Here is a 15,467-nt window from a genome sequence, read left to right on the forward strand (position 1 = left end):
ACATCGATACCAAAGCATTTAAAGCCGCGTTTAAATCATTGCACAGCCGTTGTTAACGCCAAAACAACATTGTACCCCTCTTGGAAGAGAGCCCAGCAAGTTGTTTACCTTTCCTGCTTTTTAGCAGCAGCAATCAGATAGTATAGTAGGTCATCATACCCCTCAGGGTACCAGCGTATAAAAAGGAAAATAAATCCTCTCCTCATGAACATGCACTGAATTACCATTTTAGAGCATAAGCTACACTTTGTGAAAAGAGAACAGGCAATTCGAAGTTTTATAACATTAAAATGGCCCCTATTGTAGAGAGGATAAATGTGACAAAATGGAAAAATGTATTCTCATTTTGGATTACCAAATGTATCTAATCAGGAGAGAGAACTCATCATACAGGAAATTGGAAGTGATGACACCAGGAAGTGAGCAGAGAAAAGTTAAAACTGGATCTGGAACATTAAAACCGAAGCTGATACTAGGGTATTCTCTCCTGATTGGCTGAAATTGGCAACCCATCTGAAAATATATATACTGTTTATTAAAGAGCTGGAGAGACAGGAAAACACTCTGTAGCAATGATTAGTGCTTTAACATTAAATGTTAAAGCAAATATTACTTAAAAATGTAAGATGTCTGTTAACTGAGCAGTTGCCATAGTAACCTCATCATGGCATGTAGATGATTCTGTCAAGCAGGGACAAAAGCTGACAAAAGTTCAATAATGCTGCTTACATGCTGGGTCGTTCCATTCTGCACACTTCCTGTGCGAACTGTATTCATATCCCCTTTAAATACCACACCATCCGACTAAACATAATCATCCAAATGTTTTACTTGTAAGACGCACAACAATATTTAAGTACATAGATGAAAGGCCAATTTTGGCATCAGATTCTCAAGCAAAAAATATACCAACCCTTAATTCTATTACTTGTTAAAAATCTATTTAGTCATAATGTTGCAGAGCTGTTCCATGCCATAATGCTTTTACAGAATCATGCAGCTTATTAGAGCTTGTAGAGCAAACAGCCCAGCAGTGCTAACCCAGCCACAGCCAGCATCATGCTCAGTCTAGAAGAGTGCCTGGCTTCTGGTTCTGGTATCACTCTGGTCTTGAAAGGCTGGACCACCCGCTCCCATTGAGTGAGGATGGCCCGACGGGCCCCGGACCATTGGCCCGGCCCGGTCAGACGGTACTGGTAGGGGGTGCAGGGCCCCGTGAACACCTGTAGTCCCAGCCTGGGGTCCTTTATCAAAAGCCAAAGAATGTTGGGTAGAGCCCCTATTTTCACTGCCAGAGAGTCCATATAATAGCCCCTGCAGTAGTAGTCCACCTGCAGGGGGTTACGGTCAGAGCAGTTAAATCTGTAGGAAAAGAACACACACACATTGAGCAACAGCTTGAAAATCCTCAGCATGTTAGAACGGTCAATGGTGGAAAACGCAATCACATGTTTTACTTAAGTGCAAGTATCAATACTGCAATGTAGAAATGATACAAGTAAAAATCCAGAATTCAAAATTGTTGTTTGTTGTCCCATTTCAGTTAGAAATGCATACAAAATCTTTTGAAAATAGCCGATCTACAAGGTCATAATACGTCACGACAATGTGACACATTGTGAGCTTGTAGATCGGCTATTTCCAAATGGCAGAAATATATATAGGGCTGAAGTGGTTAGTGTGTTTTGTAATAATATTAATAATAATCAAAATCTACAAAGTAAGTACTAAGTATAGTAACTAAAGTTTTCATTAAATTGTAGTGGAGTAGAAGTAAAAGTATTGAAACTTGTAAATACAGAAGTATAGTAAAAAAAATAAAAAATCTAATTTGTACTTAAAGTACAGTACTTGAGTACATGTACTTGGTTACTTTACACCGCTGATGTTATAACAGTTAATACCTCGGCCTCCAACCATGTACCTAAACGGGTTTATGATTAAATCCCAGTAATGGGCCCGGACGGTTAGCTCAACCGTCTGGGCACCTAGGCTACTGAGCCAGCCTGAAGGCATGCCGCGGGTTCGACTCCCGATCCCGACGGCCTTTGCCGCATGTCTTCCCCCCACCCCATTTCCTGTCACTCTACTTTCAACCTATCAATAAAGGCAGAAAAAGCCACAAAAGAAATCCCAGTAATGACCTCTCATGTTCTCTTCACTGGCCTGTCTTCTTCTCCTCTCTTTTTTTAAACTACAGTATTTTTCTTCTGGCAACACTGTTCTGCAGTGCAGTGGTATGCACTGAATTATTTTCGACAATTTCAAGGTATTAGTAGTAGAGGTGCAACAGTTGATTGAACTAATACATTTAATCGATTATACTTTTTTTGTTTGTTTTTTATAATTTCATAATATTTTGGGCAGGTGAAAAGTTGAAAAAGCAATGTCAAACATATAGCAAAGAGAGCCAATCTGCAAGCTCACTTCGCAACGTGTTCTAATCTTCGCTATTTTCGCATGACACCATTGGACTATGGTAAACGGTGCATTTATACAGTATGTATAGCGTCTTTATCCAAGGCGCTTTACATAGATTTCACCCATTCACATACCGATGGCGGAGGAAACCATGCAAGGCACCAACCTGCTCATCAGGGGTTCAGCGTCTTTCTCAAGGACACTTCGACACAAACTCTGGGGGAGCCCGGGATCAAACTGGGGACCTTCCGGTTCCCAAGCAGCCGCTCTACCCCTGAGCCACTGCTCTGGGGGAGCCCGAGATCAACCTGGGGACCTTCCGGTTCCCAGGCAGCCGCTCTACCCCTGAGCCACTGCTGCCCTCTGGGGGAGCCCGGGATCAAACTGGGGACCTTCCGGTTCCCAAGCAGCTGCTCTACCCCTGAGCCACTGCTCTGGGGGAGCCCGGGATCAAACTGGGGACCTTCCGGTTCCCAAGCAGCCGCTCTACCCCTGAGCCACTGCTCTGGGGGAGCCCGGGATCAAACTGGGGACCTTCCGGTTCCCAAGCAGCCGCTCTACCCCTGAGCCACTGCTCTGGGGGAGCCCGGGATCAAACTGGGGACCTTCCGGTTCCCAAGCAGCCGCTCTACCCCTGAGCCACTGCTCTGGGGGAGCCCGGGATCAAACTGGGGACCTTCCGGTTCCCAAGCAGCTGCTCTACCCCTGAGCCACTGCTCTGGGGGAGCCCCGGATCAAACTGGGGACCTTCCGGTTCCCAAACAGCCGCTCTACCCCTGAGCCACTGCTCTGGGGGAGCCCGGGATCAAACTGGGGACCTTCCGGTTCCCAAGCAGCCGCTCTACCCCTGAGCCACTGCTCTGGGGGAGCCCGGGATCAAACTGGGGACCTTCCGGTTCCCAAGCAGCTGCTCTACCCCTGAGCCACTGCTCTGGGGGAGCCCCGGATCAAACTGGGGACCTTCCGGTTCCCAAACAGCCGCTCTACCCCTGAGCCACTGCTGCCCTCTGGGGGAGCCCGGGATCAATCTGGGGACCTTCCGGTTCCCAAACAGCCGCTCTACCCCTGAGCCACTGCTGCCCTCTGGGGGAGCCCGGGATCGAACTGGGGACCTTCCGGTTCCCAAGCAGCCGCTCTACCCCTGAGCCACTGCTGCCCTCTGGGGGAGCCCGGGATCAAACTGGGGACCTTCCGGTTCCCAAGCAGCTGCTCTACCCCTGAGCCACTGCTGCCCTCTGGGAGAGCCCGGGATCAAACTGGGGACCTTCCGGTTCCCAAGCAGCCACACTACCCCTGAGCCACTGCTGCCCTCTGGGGGAGCCCGGGATCAAACTGGGGACCTTCCGGTTCCCAAGCAGCCGCTCTACCCCTGAGCCACTGCTGCCCTCTGGGGGAGCCCGGGATCAAACTGGGGACCTTCCGGTTCCCAAGCAGCCGCTCTACCCCTGAGCCACTGCTGCCCTAGCATATTCCATTTGTTGCTCAAAAACACGCTTCTAGACCATTCGATTAAAGGACCACTTCACCACTTTTCAACCTATCTTCATATAATAGGTCCTCACTAATAATCATGATAAAATGGCACGATTTTATTCTACTCAGTCTGTGTCTCATAGGAGGGCTGTGGGCAGTTTAGAAACCGTCTTCCAGTGACATCATCATTAGGCAGATTATTTTTTAAACAAGATTTTTTTACAAAAATGTTTAGATTTTCATTATCGTGAGAACGATGGCTTCCATTTTCGCATTGCAACTTTTCAGGACTAGAAAGCCTGCAGTTTTTATTAGCTTGTATTCCCCATCGATGATGTTATATGAAGATACTGTAGGTTGAAAAGTGGTCCTTTAATCAAATGGTAAAAATCTAAGAAAGTAATCTGTAATCTCTTAGTATACCAATACGTGCCAAGATTACACATTATGGCCTACCTCTGATTCATGATTTCTGTGTCCTTCTCAATATGTTGTAGCATAGTTTCCTCTGCGGGTAGTGTCAACAAACCTTGGGGAAAATAAATACAATTTCTATATATACTGTTACAACTCGGAACATACCTTACAATGAACAGACAAAGGTTATGATTAAGCTTGAGCCAAAACCATGGTAAGGACAACATCCACCATATACTGTGTATGTGTGTGTGTGTGTGTGTGTGTGTGCGTGCGTGCGTGCGTGCGTGCGTGCGTGCGTGCGTGCGTGCGTGCGTGCGTGCGTGCGTGCGTGCGTGCGTGCGTGCGTACTGCATATACATATAAACACACGATGTGTCATTGTGGATGCTACCTTTAAATACTCTGGTGACCCAGCGAGCCTGCATCTCGGCACCACGGGAATGGATGAAGCCCACCACCGCCAGCGTAGGGTGGGACAGCCCTGGAGGGAACACGTGCTGGTAGAGACGCAGCCGGTGACCACTCTTAGCTTGCAGGGCAGAAGGCAGGAATGGGAAACTGTAGTCGTAGCCTGTAGCGAACACCACCTTTAGGACACAAATAAATAGACTACAATAATGACTTTGCAAGCCAAGGCCTTTAGGCCAGCTTCATTAGTTGAGCCCAATCTGCGCTCTACCGTACGTGCAGTGAAACTCAACCGTTGAAATTTCCATACAGATGAAAGAATGCATAATATATTGTTGATGTCGGGCAGAAACCTCTTATGTCCATATTTTAACGCTTTGCGTTTTTTCGTAGATGAATGGCCTACTTGATCACACTGCAGCGCAAGACGAAAGCATCAAAAGTAGAAGATCTGCAAGCTCGACACGTGACACGAAACGACATGTCTTGAGCTTGTAGATCTGCTATTATCTGATGTATTTTTGAGTGGTGCAAACCACTCCAACAACTGGCTTTGTACCCGTGTACCCGTGTTTGTTCGTACCAAAGAAACGAGCATGGTTGCTATTGTTAGCAACTGGTTTTAATGTACAGTAACTATAACAATAAATGTGTAGTTGCACCACTCAGTTCACACGGGTGTGATTATTTAAACATAACTGACTTTGAACCTAGATCCAGGAGCAAATAAAATGTCCATAATGTGGAAAAAGCATCATAGGACTGAGTGAAAAAATATATATATAGTAGTTTGCCATATCGCAGTACATTCAGTGTTATAATATCCTCGACTCAGCAGCTGATCTAATATTGGGGAAATGACTTAACCCATTAAGACCGGCAAAGCATCATCAAAGTGTCATTTTACATTTTAAATCATCAAAAAAAATCATTATTTTAAACTTTGGCTATTCAAAACATTGCAGATATACAAGCTCATAGGTTGTAGATCTGCCATTTTTGAAAGATTTATTTGCAAATCTTTACTCATTTTAAAATTTTAAAGACATTTAGTTGACTAAAATTAAAACTTTTCACATGACTAAAATGTGACTAGAAACTAAATGAAATTTTATTCAAAAGACAAAATCAAAATGTGTTTTTAAAATGAACACACACCTCATTTACAACACTCCCATCGACCATGACCACACTGGAACCATGGAACTGCTTCACATTGGCCTTTATCTGAACCCGACCTGAGATGATCCTACCTGGCAGCTCATCGTTCACAACTGGGATTTGTGCAGAAAACCTGCAAAGACAACAATAAAGAACAATACTTAAAGACGTTTTTCAAGCCAAGGACACCTTAGCTGAGAGAGAGAGAGAGAGAGAGAGAGAGAGAGAGAGAGAGAGAGAGAGAGAGAGAGAGAGAGATGAAGCAGGGACACCCCAAAAGTAGCCTACATACTACAATTGACACTGGGTGAAAAAGATGGCGTATAAAAATCGTGGGGGGGATATATTCACATATTAGGAACCTTATTCCTTTATGATATTTCCATTTTTTACCCATGTTTAGGCTTCAGGCCGTAGAGTCTATGGTCAAATCCTTGGTTCAGTTTCTTCTCTAGCATCTTGGCACTCCATGATGGGAGGAGTCTATATATCATATTATCCAATCGGGATCTCCCCACCAGGTCATGTGGGATCCCACACTCCCCTACACGGCCGACGACCCACGCCCCGCTCCTGGTACTGAGGTACACCTGTATGTTAAGATCAACGCAGAGAGGTTAACAGTAACACCCTGTGTGCATATCAATTTAATGCTGTTTGAAATCTTTGTGTAGGCTATTAAGTTGCTCTCCACCGGAAAAAAATAAGTTCCAGTTGTATACACTGAAGACAAGAGTTAAGTGGGCCTCAAACACCTCAAACATCTTTAAAAAGTCCCACCAACATCTCTAATTACTTTGGAGGCTGAGGCAGGCTGGCCTCAATACCTCAGTGCTGGAGACGTTGTATACAGGTGTGTGGTGGAGACTATTACTCTCACATTCTCCAACACCACCTGGTATGGGAACTGCTCTGCTGCGGACATAAGAAGGCGCTGCAGAGGGTGGTGAAAAACGCCCAGAAGATCACCAACAGTAGTTTCCCTTCCATCGAGGACATCTACACCAGCAGGTGCAGGAGCACTGCGGCCTGCATTATGGAGGTCCCCACTCACCTGGCCCAGGAACTGTTACTGTTTGACCAGCTTCCCTCGGGTTGGAGGCTCAAACGCAACTTCTACCCAGGGGACTGTTAGACTGCTGTATTCTTCAGTCCTAATAATGCTAGCTGTTTTAAGAATTTATGCGTATTCTTTTGTTTTTTACGGAGCCCCTAAGGGGACATTGAAAAGTAGTTTTCAGGTGAAAAAAAAATGGTGAAAAGATTATTTTTTTCAGGCGAAAGTTTAACCTGAAAAAAACGTTTCAATGTCCCCTTAGGGGCTCCGTAGTTTTCTGATAGTTACTTATTTTAAGGTCCTGAGTGTGATTTTTGTTTTATATGTGCAAACATGTGAAATGACAAATACAGTGAACTTTGACATAGTTTTTTCGAGGGGCGCTAGCCCCTCCTATGCCCAGCTCTGTGTGTTTGTGTGTAACCCATAGCGATGATTTGATTGGCTGAGCATGGAATGTGAGGATAAAAAGTGAGGACAGAAAAGTGAGGACGTCAAAAGTGATTGTATGATGATAAAAGTACCCCTCACTTCACACAAGTGTGATTTATTTTACTAATGTGGGGAAATTATGTTAAACAACATGTTAATTATAACATATAGAGGGTTTAGGGACAATTTTGTTTGCGTTTGAAACTTCAGAACAACCCAGAGAAGTAGGTTGTGTACCTTATCAGCAACTCGACTGATATCCACAGCAATGTCTCCTCCAGAATTTCCAATCCCAATCACCATCACTGTTTTCCCTTCCAGACCCTCAGCATGACGATATTCCCAACTATGGAAATATCTACCTTTGAAGCTCTCAATACCTGATACCCAGGGGGCAAACCACCCTTTTTTTAGGAAACCTGCATTTGTCATAACATACAAAGTTGTCCACCAGAAATAATATCTATGACCCCATAGGATCACAACCTATATGGACAACTCGGTCAATTTTGTTGCGAAAGTCCAATATGGCCGCCCCCAATATTAGCCCCTATTAGTTATAATGGGGGGTGAATAGGGCAACATTTTAAACTGAGAGATATTTCCACGAAACTTCTCAGGTTGATCAATGATATGAATACGAACATTTTTTGTATTGCAAGTTTCCATGAAATCCAATATGGCCGCCACAATATGGCCGCCACAATATTAGCACCAAGAAAATAGGTTTTGGCTCTAACTTCTGAACCAGATGAGCTATAAATGCAAACTTGGTGTCTATTTCATGGTTTCTGACCATGTGAGACTCAATGGAATACCTATTTTTATTTTTGGGTGTGTCTGGACCCTTATTGTGCATATTTACAAGATGGTGGCTACCCAAAATAGTGCTTTACCATGATTTCTACCATGATTGTTGACTGTTTTGGCAAACACAAGTAATATTAATCCATTGGCTAAGATTCATGGCACAGAAGGAACATATTTACTTGAGCTTGCATTTTGTCAAAATGGCTGCAAACATGAAAAAGAAAAGACATTACATTTCCTGTCAGATCCTATTACCCAGGGGGGCAAACCATTCCTTTTTTGGATACCTGCATTTGCCATAACATCAAAGGTTATCCACCAGAAATATCTATGACCCAATAGAATCACAACCTATGTGGACACACCGGTCAATTTCTTTGCTGGAAATCCAATATGGCCACCATAATATTAGCCCCCATTAGCCTATAATGCGGGTGAATAGGGCAACATTTTTAACTGAGGGATATTTCCACAAAACTTCACAGGTTGATCAATGATATGAATACCATAATTTTTTGTATTGGAAGTTTCCATGATATCTAATATGGCCACCACAATACTAGCACCCAGCAAATAGGTTTGGCTCTAAATTCTGAACCAGATGAGCTAGAAATACAAACTCATGGTTTCTAACCAATTAAGAGCGTCTGCTAAATGCCTAAATTGTAACCACGACAGATATTATTGTTCTGGGGTGTTTCTTTGCAGAAAGACATCCCTCTGGCTGTATTTTGGTTTTGTTCTACTGTTTGTTGGCATTTCCTCTGTTTATGTTGACAATCATCCCTGGCAGGGACGTGCATCGCCAAGCCGGACATCCCTTCCTTCACTGAGTCTGGATGGTCTCTCAGTGACGGGAATGCAGTCCCCTGTCCATCTACAGAGCCAGCCTGGCCTATGTCAATGAACAAGACAATATCATGTAGCTGTATCAAAGGCTGCCAGAAAATCTGTTCATGTGCCAGGGACTGGAGACAAGATGCAGCAGGAGCTTCACTCCATTCCTGACTGGGAATGTCTCAGATGCATGCATCATTCTGTGTGCTCTTTATGGGCCCAAAACCACTGGCTCAACTCCAGTCCGCTCCTCTGACAAGTGTCCTGCTCACTGACAAGAGTGACATCCTAGCACACTGGGAAGAGCACTTCAGTGAGGTCTTAAACAGAGAGTCCTCAATTTCCGAAGAGGATATTGCCACGATACCCCAGCTGCCAATCAAAGCTGATCTGGCTGACCCCCCCCACCAGTGCAGAGACAATGAAAGCACTCCAACAAACCACTTCTGGAAAGGCACCAGGAGGTGATGGGTTGCCCGCAGACATCTACAAGAATGGAGGCATGGCACCTGTACCAGGTAATCTGGATTGGGGGAAGTCCCTCAAGACTTCAAGGACGCATCCATAGTGCATGTTTACAAGAGGAAAGGGGACAGGGCATACTGCGATAACCATCATGGTATAGCCCTCCTGAGTCCTGAACATCACAGGAAAGATCTTAGCAAGAATCATCCTCAACCGGCTAATCAGCCATGCTGAGAATGTTGTCCCTGGATCCCAATGTGGTTTCCACGGAGGCAGAGGTACCTGTAACATGATCTTTTCCATTTGCCAGCTGCAAGAAAAGTGCAGAGAGCAGAAGGGTCTCTATATGGTGTTTGTCGACCTCACCAAGGCCTTTCACACAGTCAATCGTGAGAGCCTGTGGCAGATCCCTGGCAAGTTTGGCTGTCCAGGGACATTGATCTCTCTCATCGCGTCCTTTCATGACAGGATGCCAGCCAGAGTCCAAGATAATGGTGATGCATCCCCAGTCAGGAATGGAGTGAAGCTCCTGCTGCATCTTGTCTCCAGTCCCTGGCACATGAACAGATTTTCTGGCATAGGCCAGGCTGGCTCTAGATGGACAGGGGACCATCACTGAGAGACCATCCATACTCAGTGAAGGGATGTCCGGCTTGGCGATGCACGTCCCTGCCAGGGATGATTGTCAACATAAACAGAGGAAATGCCAACAGAAACAGTAGAACAAAACCAAAATACAGCCAGAGGGATGTCTTTCTGCAAAGAAACACCCCAGAACAATAATACTTAATAGAGGGAAATTATGGCTAAAATATTTATATATCTCTCGTGGTTAGAAACCATGAGTTTGTATTTATAGCTCATCTGGTTCAGAATTTAGAGCCAAACCTATTTTCTGGGTGCTAGTATTGTGGTGGCCATATTGGATATCATGGAAACTTCCAATACAAACCATTATGGTATTTGTATCATTGATCAACCTGTGAAGTTTCGTGGAAATATCCCTCAGTTAAAAATGTTGCCCTATTCACCCGCATTATAGGCTAATGGGGGCTAATATTGTGGTGGCCATATTGGATTTCTAGCAAAGAAATTGACCGGTGTGTCCATATAGGTTGTGATTCTATTGGGTCATAGATATTTCTGGTGGACAACCTTTGATGTTATGGCAAATGCAGGTATCCAAAAAGGGGTGGTTTGCCCCCCTGGGTAATAGGATCTGACAGGAAATTTTCTTTTTCATGTTTGCAGCCATTTTGACAATATGCAAGCTCAAGTAAATATGTTCCTTCTGTGCCATGAATCTTAGCCAATGGATTAATATTGCTTGTGTTTGCCAAAACAGTCAACAATCATGGTAGAAATCATGGTAAAGCACTATTTCGGGTAGCCACCATCTTGTAAATATGCACAATAAGGGTCCAGACACACCCAAAAATAAAAATAGGTATTCCATTGAGTCTCACATGGTCAGAAACCATGAAATAGACACCAAGTTTGCATTTATAGCTCATCTGGTTCAGAAGTTAGAGCCAAAACCTATTTTCTTGGTGCTAATATTGTGGCGGCCATATTGTGGCGGCCATATTGGATTTCATGGAAACTTGCAATACAAAAAATGTTCGTATTCATATCATTGATCAACCTGAGAAGTTTCGTGGAAATATCTCTCAGTTTAAAATGTTGCCCTATTCACCCCCCATTATAACTAATAGGGGCTAATATTGGGGGCGGCCATATTGGACTTTCGCAACAAAATTGACCGAGTTGTCCATATAGGTTGTGATCCTATGGGGTCATAGATATTATTTCTGGTGGACAACTTTGTATGTTATGACAAATGCAGGTCAACCCCCTTTGCCCCCTGGGTATGAAGCAGGGAATCAGAGACAACAACAACAACAACAACAAAAGAATCATGTTACTCGCCACAATATTACCAGCCAATTAAATCCTCTCATTTACAAAATTGGTTGAATTGTGCTATTGAGGAAAACTTGAAAACAGCCACTACAAAACGTTTACATGTTTGGGGAGAAAGTGGTTAGGTTAAGGTTCAAGGTGTTTATTGTCAATGCATACAAGTAAATCACCTGAATATATATTTGGAAGTTTAATACTTATTAAGTCAGGCAGAAACCAGATATCCTATGTCCAAAATATAAACTTTTCAGGAAAAACAAATACTGCCTCATCAAAGTTGGTATGGTGACTTTATACATTGTCAGATATTTGTATATTATTAGCATTACTGTACCCAAATAGCTCAAATGGAGTTAGTTTGACCAATAATGTGGAGATTAATGGTCAAAGTCCGTCTGACTTCATCATTCTAATCAATGGTGGAAACAATCTGATCTGAAAAGTTTAGGTAGTTTGACCGACAGTTTTGAGGATCCAGTGGAGGTTTAAGGCCTATTCATAGTCCAGTTTTCGGTGATGAGGTGGCCATTTCTTCACCTAAATCTGGACTATGATGAATACTTGGTTCAATATTTGTAAACCCCACACACAGTTGAAGTTGAATTTCTTTTAGTTAGCTGGTTTCCGCCCAACAGCGATGTTATGCTTAATAGTAGGTAGGTATACATGTGATACTGTGCAGGAGGATGCTAAACGCACACCAGTCTTAGTAGTGGTGCCAGCTCACGGCAAAAACATCTAAAGAGTTAAGTCTTAAAAAGACAAAAGAGTGGCTGCACACACCGATAGCTTTCTTCAGGGTACCCTGAAGAAGGCAGTTGTACTGCCGAAACGTTGGTTTTTTACTCTGCATCCTAATAAATAATCGGCTCTTTGGCTATCAGTGTGTGCAGCCACTCTTTTGTCTTTTTAAGACTTAACTCTTTAGGTATACATGTGATACCTACGGTATGTATACCTGGGAAGTCACTGAGCGGTAGGTGAGGCTTGGTGAAGTGTCCAGTGCAGCTTATGACTGCATCGAAGATGTGAGTCTCTATCTGCTCATCTTTTCCCTCTGTCTCCACCTCCCACTGACCTGTCACTGAGAAGTCTGGACTCTGCCTCACACTGACCACAGTTGTCTAGCGCGCGCACACACACACACACACACACACACACACACACACACACACACACACACACACACACACACACACACACACACACACACACACACACACACACACACACACACACACACACACACACACACACACACACACACACACACACATTAATTAAATGACTTCTCTGAGGTTTCTCTGTCTTGTCTACTTGCCTGTATGAAAACAGCATGTGTTACAGTCAGAAAGGATTATACAAAAACGCCCCTTGGGACTATAGAAAATCTTATTCTTTATTAATGTATCCATTTATTACTCAGCGTGTGAACAAATGTAACATTTGTTATATTAACGCTGAAGATTTTACTGTGAAACATTGATGGAATTTCCAATATATTTAGGGGCATGTTAAGAACAAAAATAAAATTGCCTCCGACGCCAAGCATGACCTGCACTCGACCGACCTTGAAGCGTATGTGCTGCAGCAGGTTGAAGGCCTCTGCATACCGACGCAGGTAGAGCATCACATCAGAGTGGTGCATGTTGTTGGGGAGGTGAGCCGGAGGGGGGAAGTCACTGAAGGACATCATCTCTTTGGAACTGTTGACTACCACAGCGTGGTAGATGCTGGCCCTGCCAGGCTCCGGCTGCTCCTGCAGACGGGCAGACAGAATCACTTTATTTATGCTTAGTTATTATTCATTATTGAGTGTCTGTCCGTTTATCTGTGTCATGCCGGTGACGTTTTGACGGAGGATTTGTTGATGTGAATTCTCCCATTCTGAGAGTCTTTTTTATTTTTTGGTATATTAAATAAATAATTCTGCATTCTATTGCATTGAACACGTTCTCTGATGCCTTTTTAAGCCTCCTGACATTTCTTTCCAGTATGAAACAACATGCTGGCCTTAATTACTGTTAAACATATCATAGAAAATGGTTTATTTTTAATGTTTATACAGTATTACACTAGTACTGTTCAGGTCAATTTGATCTTGCAGTGACGGTGGAGCCTAAAAGCGGTCAAAAAATATATGTCTTTCTTTGCAGTATAAGCTATATACTACTTCCTCCCAATTTATTTCATTATAATCACACGTGCACCTGCATTGTTGTGCACACTCACAAACACTCTCAGAGAGGTGTACAGACACACACACGTGATGTGACTTCTGAGGTTTCTCTGTCTTGTCTACCTGTCCCCCACACACACACACACACAACACACACGCGATCATTTTGACCCAGGAACATTTTTGCTGTTCCTGCAGTAACAGCTTAGGCACAAAGTTCTGTCCCTACGAGTAACTTGTAAGAGATAGATAAATGAGTAGCTGAAGTCAAACCACACACACACACACACACACACACACACACACACACACACACACACACACACACACACACACACACACACACACACACACACACACACACACACACACACACACACACACACACACACACACACACACACACACACACACACACACACACACACACACACACACACACACACACACACACACACGATCATTTTGACCCAGGAACATTTTTTGCTGTTCCTGCAGTAACAGCTTAGGCACAAAGTTCTGTCCCTACGAGTAACTTGTAAGAGATAGATAAATGAGTAGCTGAAGTCAAACCACACACACACACACACACACACACACACACACACACACACACAGATAGATAAATGAGTAGCTGAAGTCAAACCACACTTACTTATGGCAGTCCATCGGCCATGTAGCCTACTCCTTTGTTGTTTCATAGCAGTAAGCAGAGTGATCAAGGTGTTCCTTAAGAGCCAGCATGTGGTTTGTTGAATATCCATATAACTCTAGTTACAAAGCAATAGCCCCAGTTTTAACTTCCAGACAGAGCACGGGACCTCTATATATTTCATATTTATTTTCTAGGACCCATTATCAGCACCTTCAAGGGAATTTATTATTATTGTTATGCTTACAATAACCAATTATACTGTTCTTTCAAACCGGATAAGATGGATGTGATCACCAAACTGCAAGAATATATTACTGCCATCAAGAACTGGATGGCCAGCAACGTTTTGCAACTGAATACCTACAAAACAGAAGTTTTAATTGTTGCCCCAAGTAGGGTTGCTTAGATGTTGCCGACAGTCTTGGGTCATTGAAACAGAATATATATGCTCGCCTCTAACCCCTGAAACCTTGGCGTTGTTTTAGATCAGTCTGTGCTTTTAGATAAGCATGTTAATTCTGGACCGGTTCGCAGCCGAGTGTAGGCCTACGGCGGCTGGGATGAGGATCAGTGTCTCCAAATCTGAGGCCATGGTTCTCAGCAGGAAACCGGTGGATTGTGCAGTCCGGGTAGGGAATGAGGCATTACCCCAGGTGAAAGAGTTCAAGTATCTCGGGGTCTTGTTCACGAGTGAGGGGAGGACGGAGAAGGAGATCAGCCGGAGAATCGGAGCGGCAGGGGCGGTATTGCAGTCGCTTTACCGCACTGTTGTGACGAAAAGAGTTGAGCCAGAAGGCAAAGCTCTCTGTCTACCGAGCAATCTTCATTCCTACTATCACCTACTGTATGTGGGTGTGGGTCATGACCGAAAGAATAAGGTGCCGAACAAGCGGCCGAAATGAGTTTTCTTCAACGGGTGGCTGGCATCTTCCTTAGGGCCGATTCATACTCATATTTTATGGGGGGGGGGGGGGGGGGGGGGTACCGTCCTAAAGTCGGCTCTTCGGTGCTACTGAAAATTTCTGACGAGCCGAAATCATTTCAGCACTACAGCGCCGAAACAGCGGTAAAATAAGAGTATGAATCGGCCCTTAGAGATAGGGTGAGAAGTTCAGTCACACGAGAGAAACTCGGTGTAGAACCGCTGCTCCTTCGCCTGGAAAGGAGCCAGCTTAGGTGGTTCGGGCATCTGGTTAGGATGCCTCTCGGGCGTCTCCCTAGGGAGG

General features: G+C 44.2%; 1 protein-coding gene across 1 annotated transcript in view; it reads right to left on the reverse strand.

Moving 5' to 3' along the window:
* Positions 1 to 871: 871 nt before the first annotated feature.
* The window catches only part of LOC306926136 (uncharacterized protein), a 44,556-nt gene continuing 29,960 nt past the window's right edge, over positions 872 to 15,467 (reverse strand). Inside the window, exons 22-29 of the mRNA XM_079505397.1 lie at positions 12,978 to 13,166; positions 12,366 to 12,531; positions 7,610 to 7,752; positions 6,277 to 6,473; positions 5,879 to 6,016; positions 4,706 to 4,923; positions 4,351 to 4,423; positions 872 to 1,362 (exon numbers count right to left, since the gene is read on the reverse strand). Of these exons, the coding sequence (XP_079361523.1) occupies positions 1,005 to 1,362; positions 4,351 to 4,423; positions 4,706 to 4,923; positions 5,879 to 6,016; positions 6,277 to 6,473; positions 7,610 to 7,752; positions 12,366 to 12,531; positions 12,978 to 13,166 (1,482 nt within the window). The 3' untranslated portion in view covers positions 872 to 1,004. The remainder of the gene's footprint in view (positions 1,363 to 4,350; positions 4,424 to 4,705; positions 4,924 to 5,878; positions 6,017 to 6,276; positions 6,474 to 7,609; positions 7,753 to 12,365; positions 12,532 to 12,977; positions 13,167 to 15,467) is intronic.

The sequence above is a fragment of the Electrona antarctica genome (assembly GCF_951216825.1).
Source record: "Electrona antarctica genome assembly, chromosome: 7".
Taxonomy (NCBI): Eukaryota; Metazoa; Chordata; class Actinopteri; order Myctophiformes; family Myctophidae; genus Electrona; species Electrona antarctica.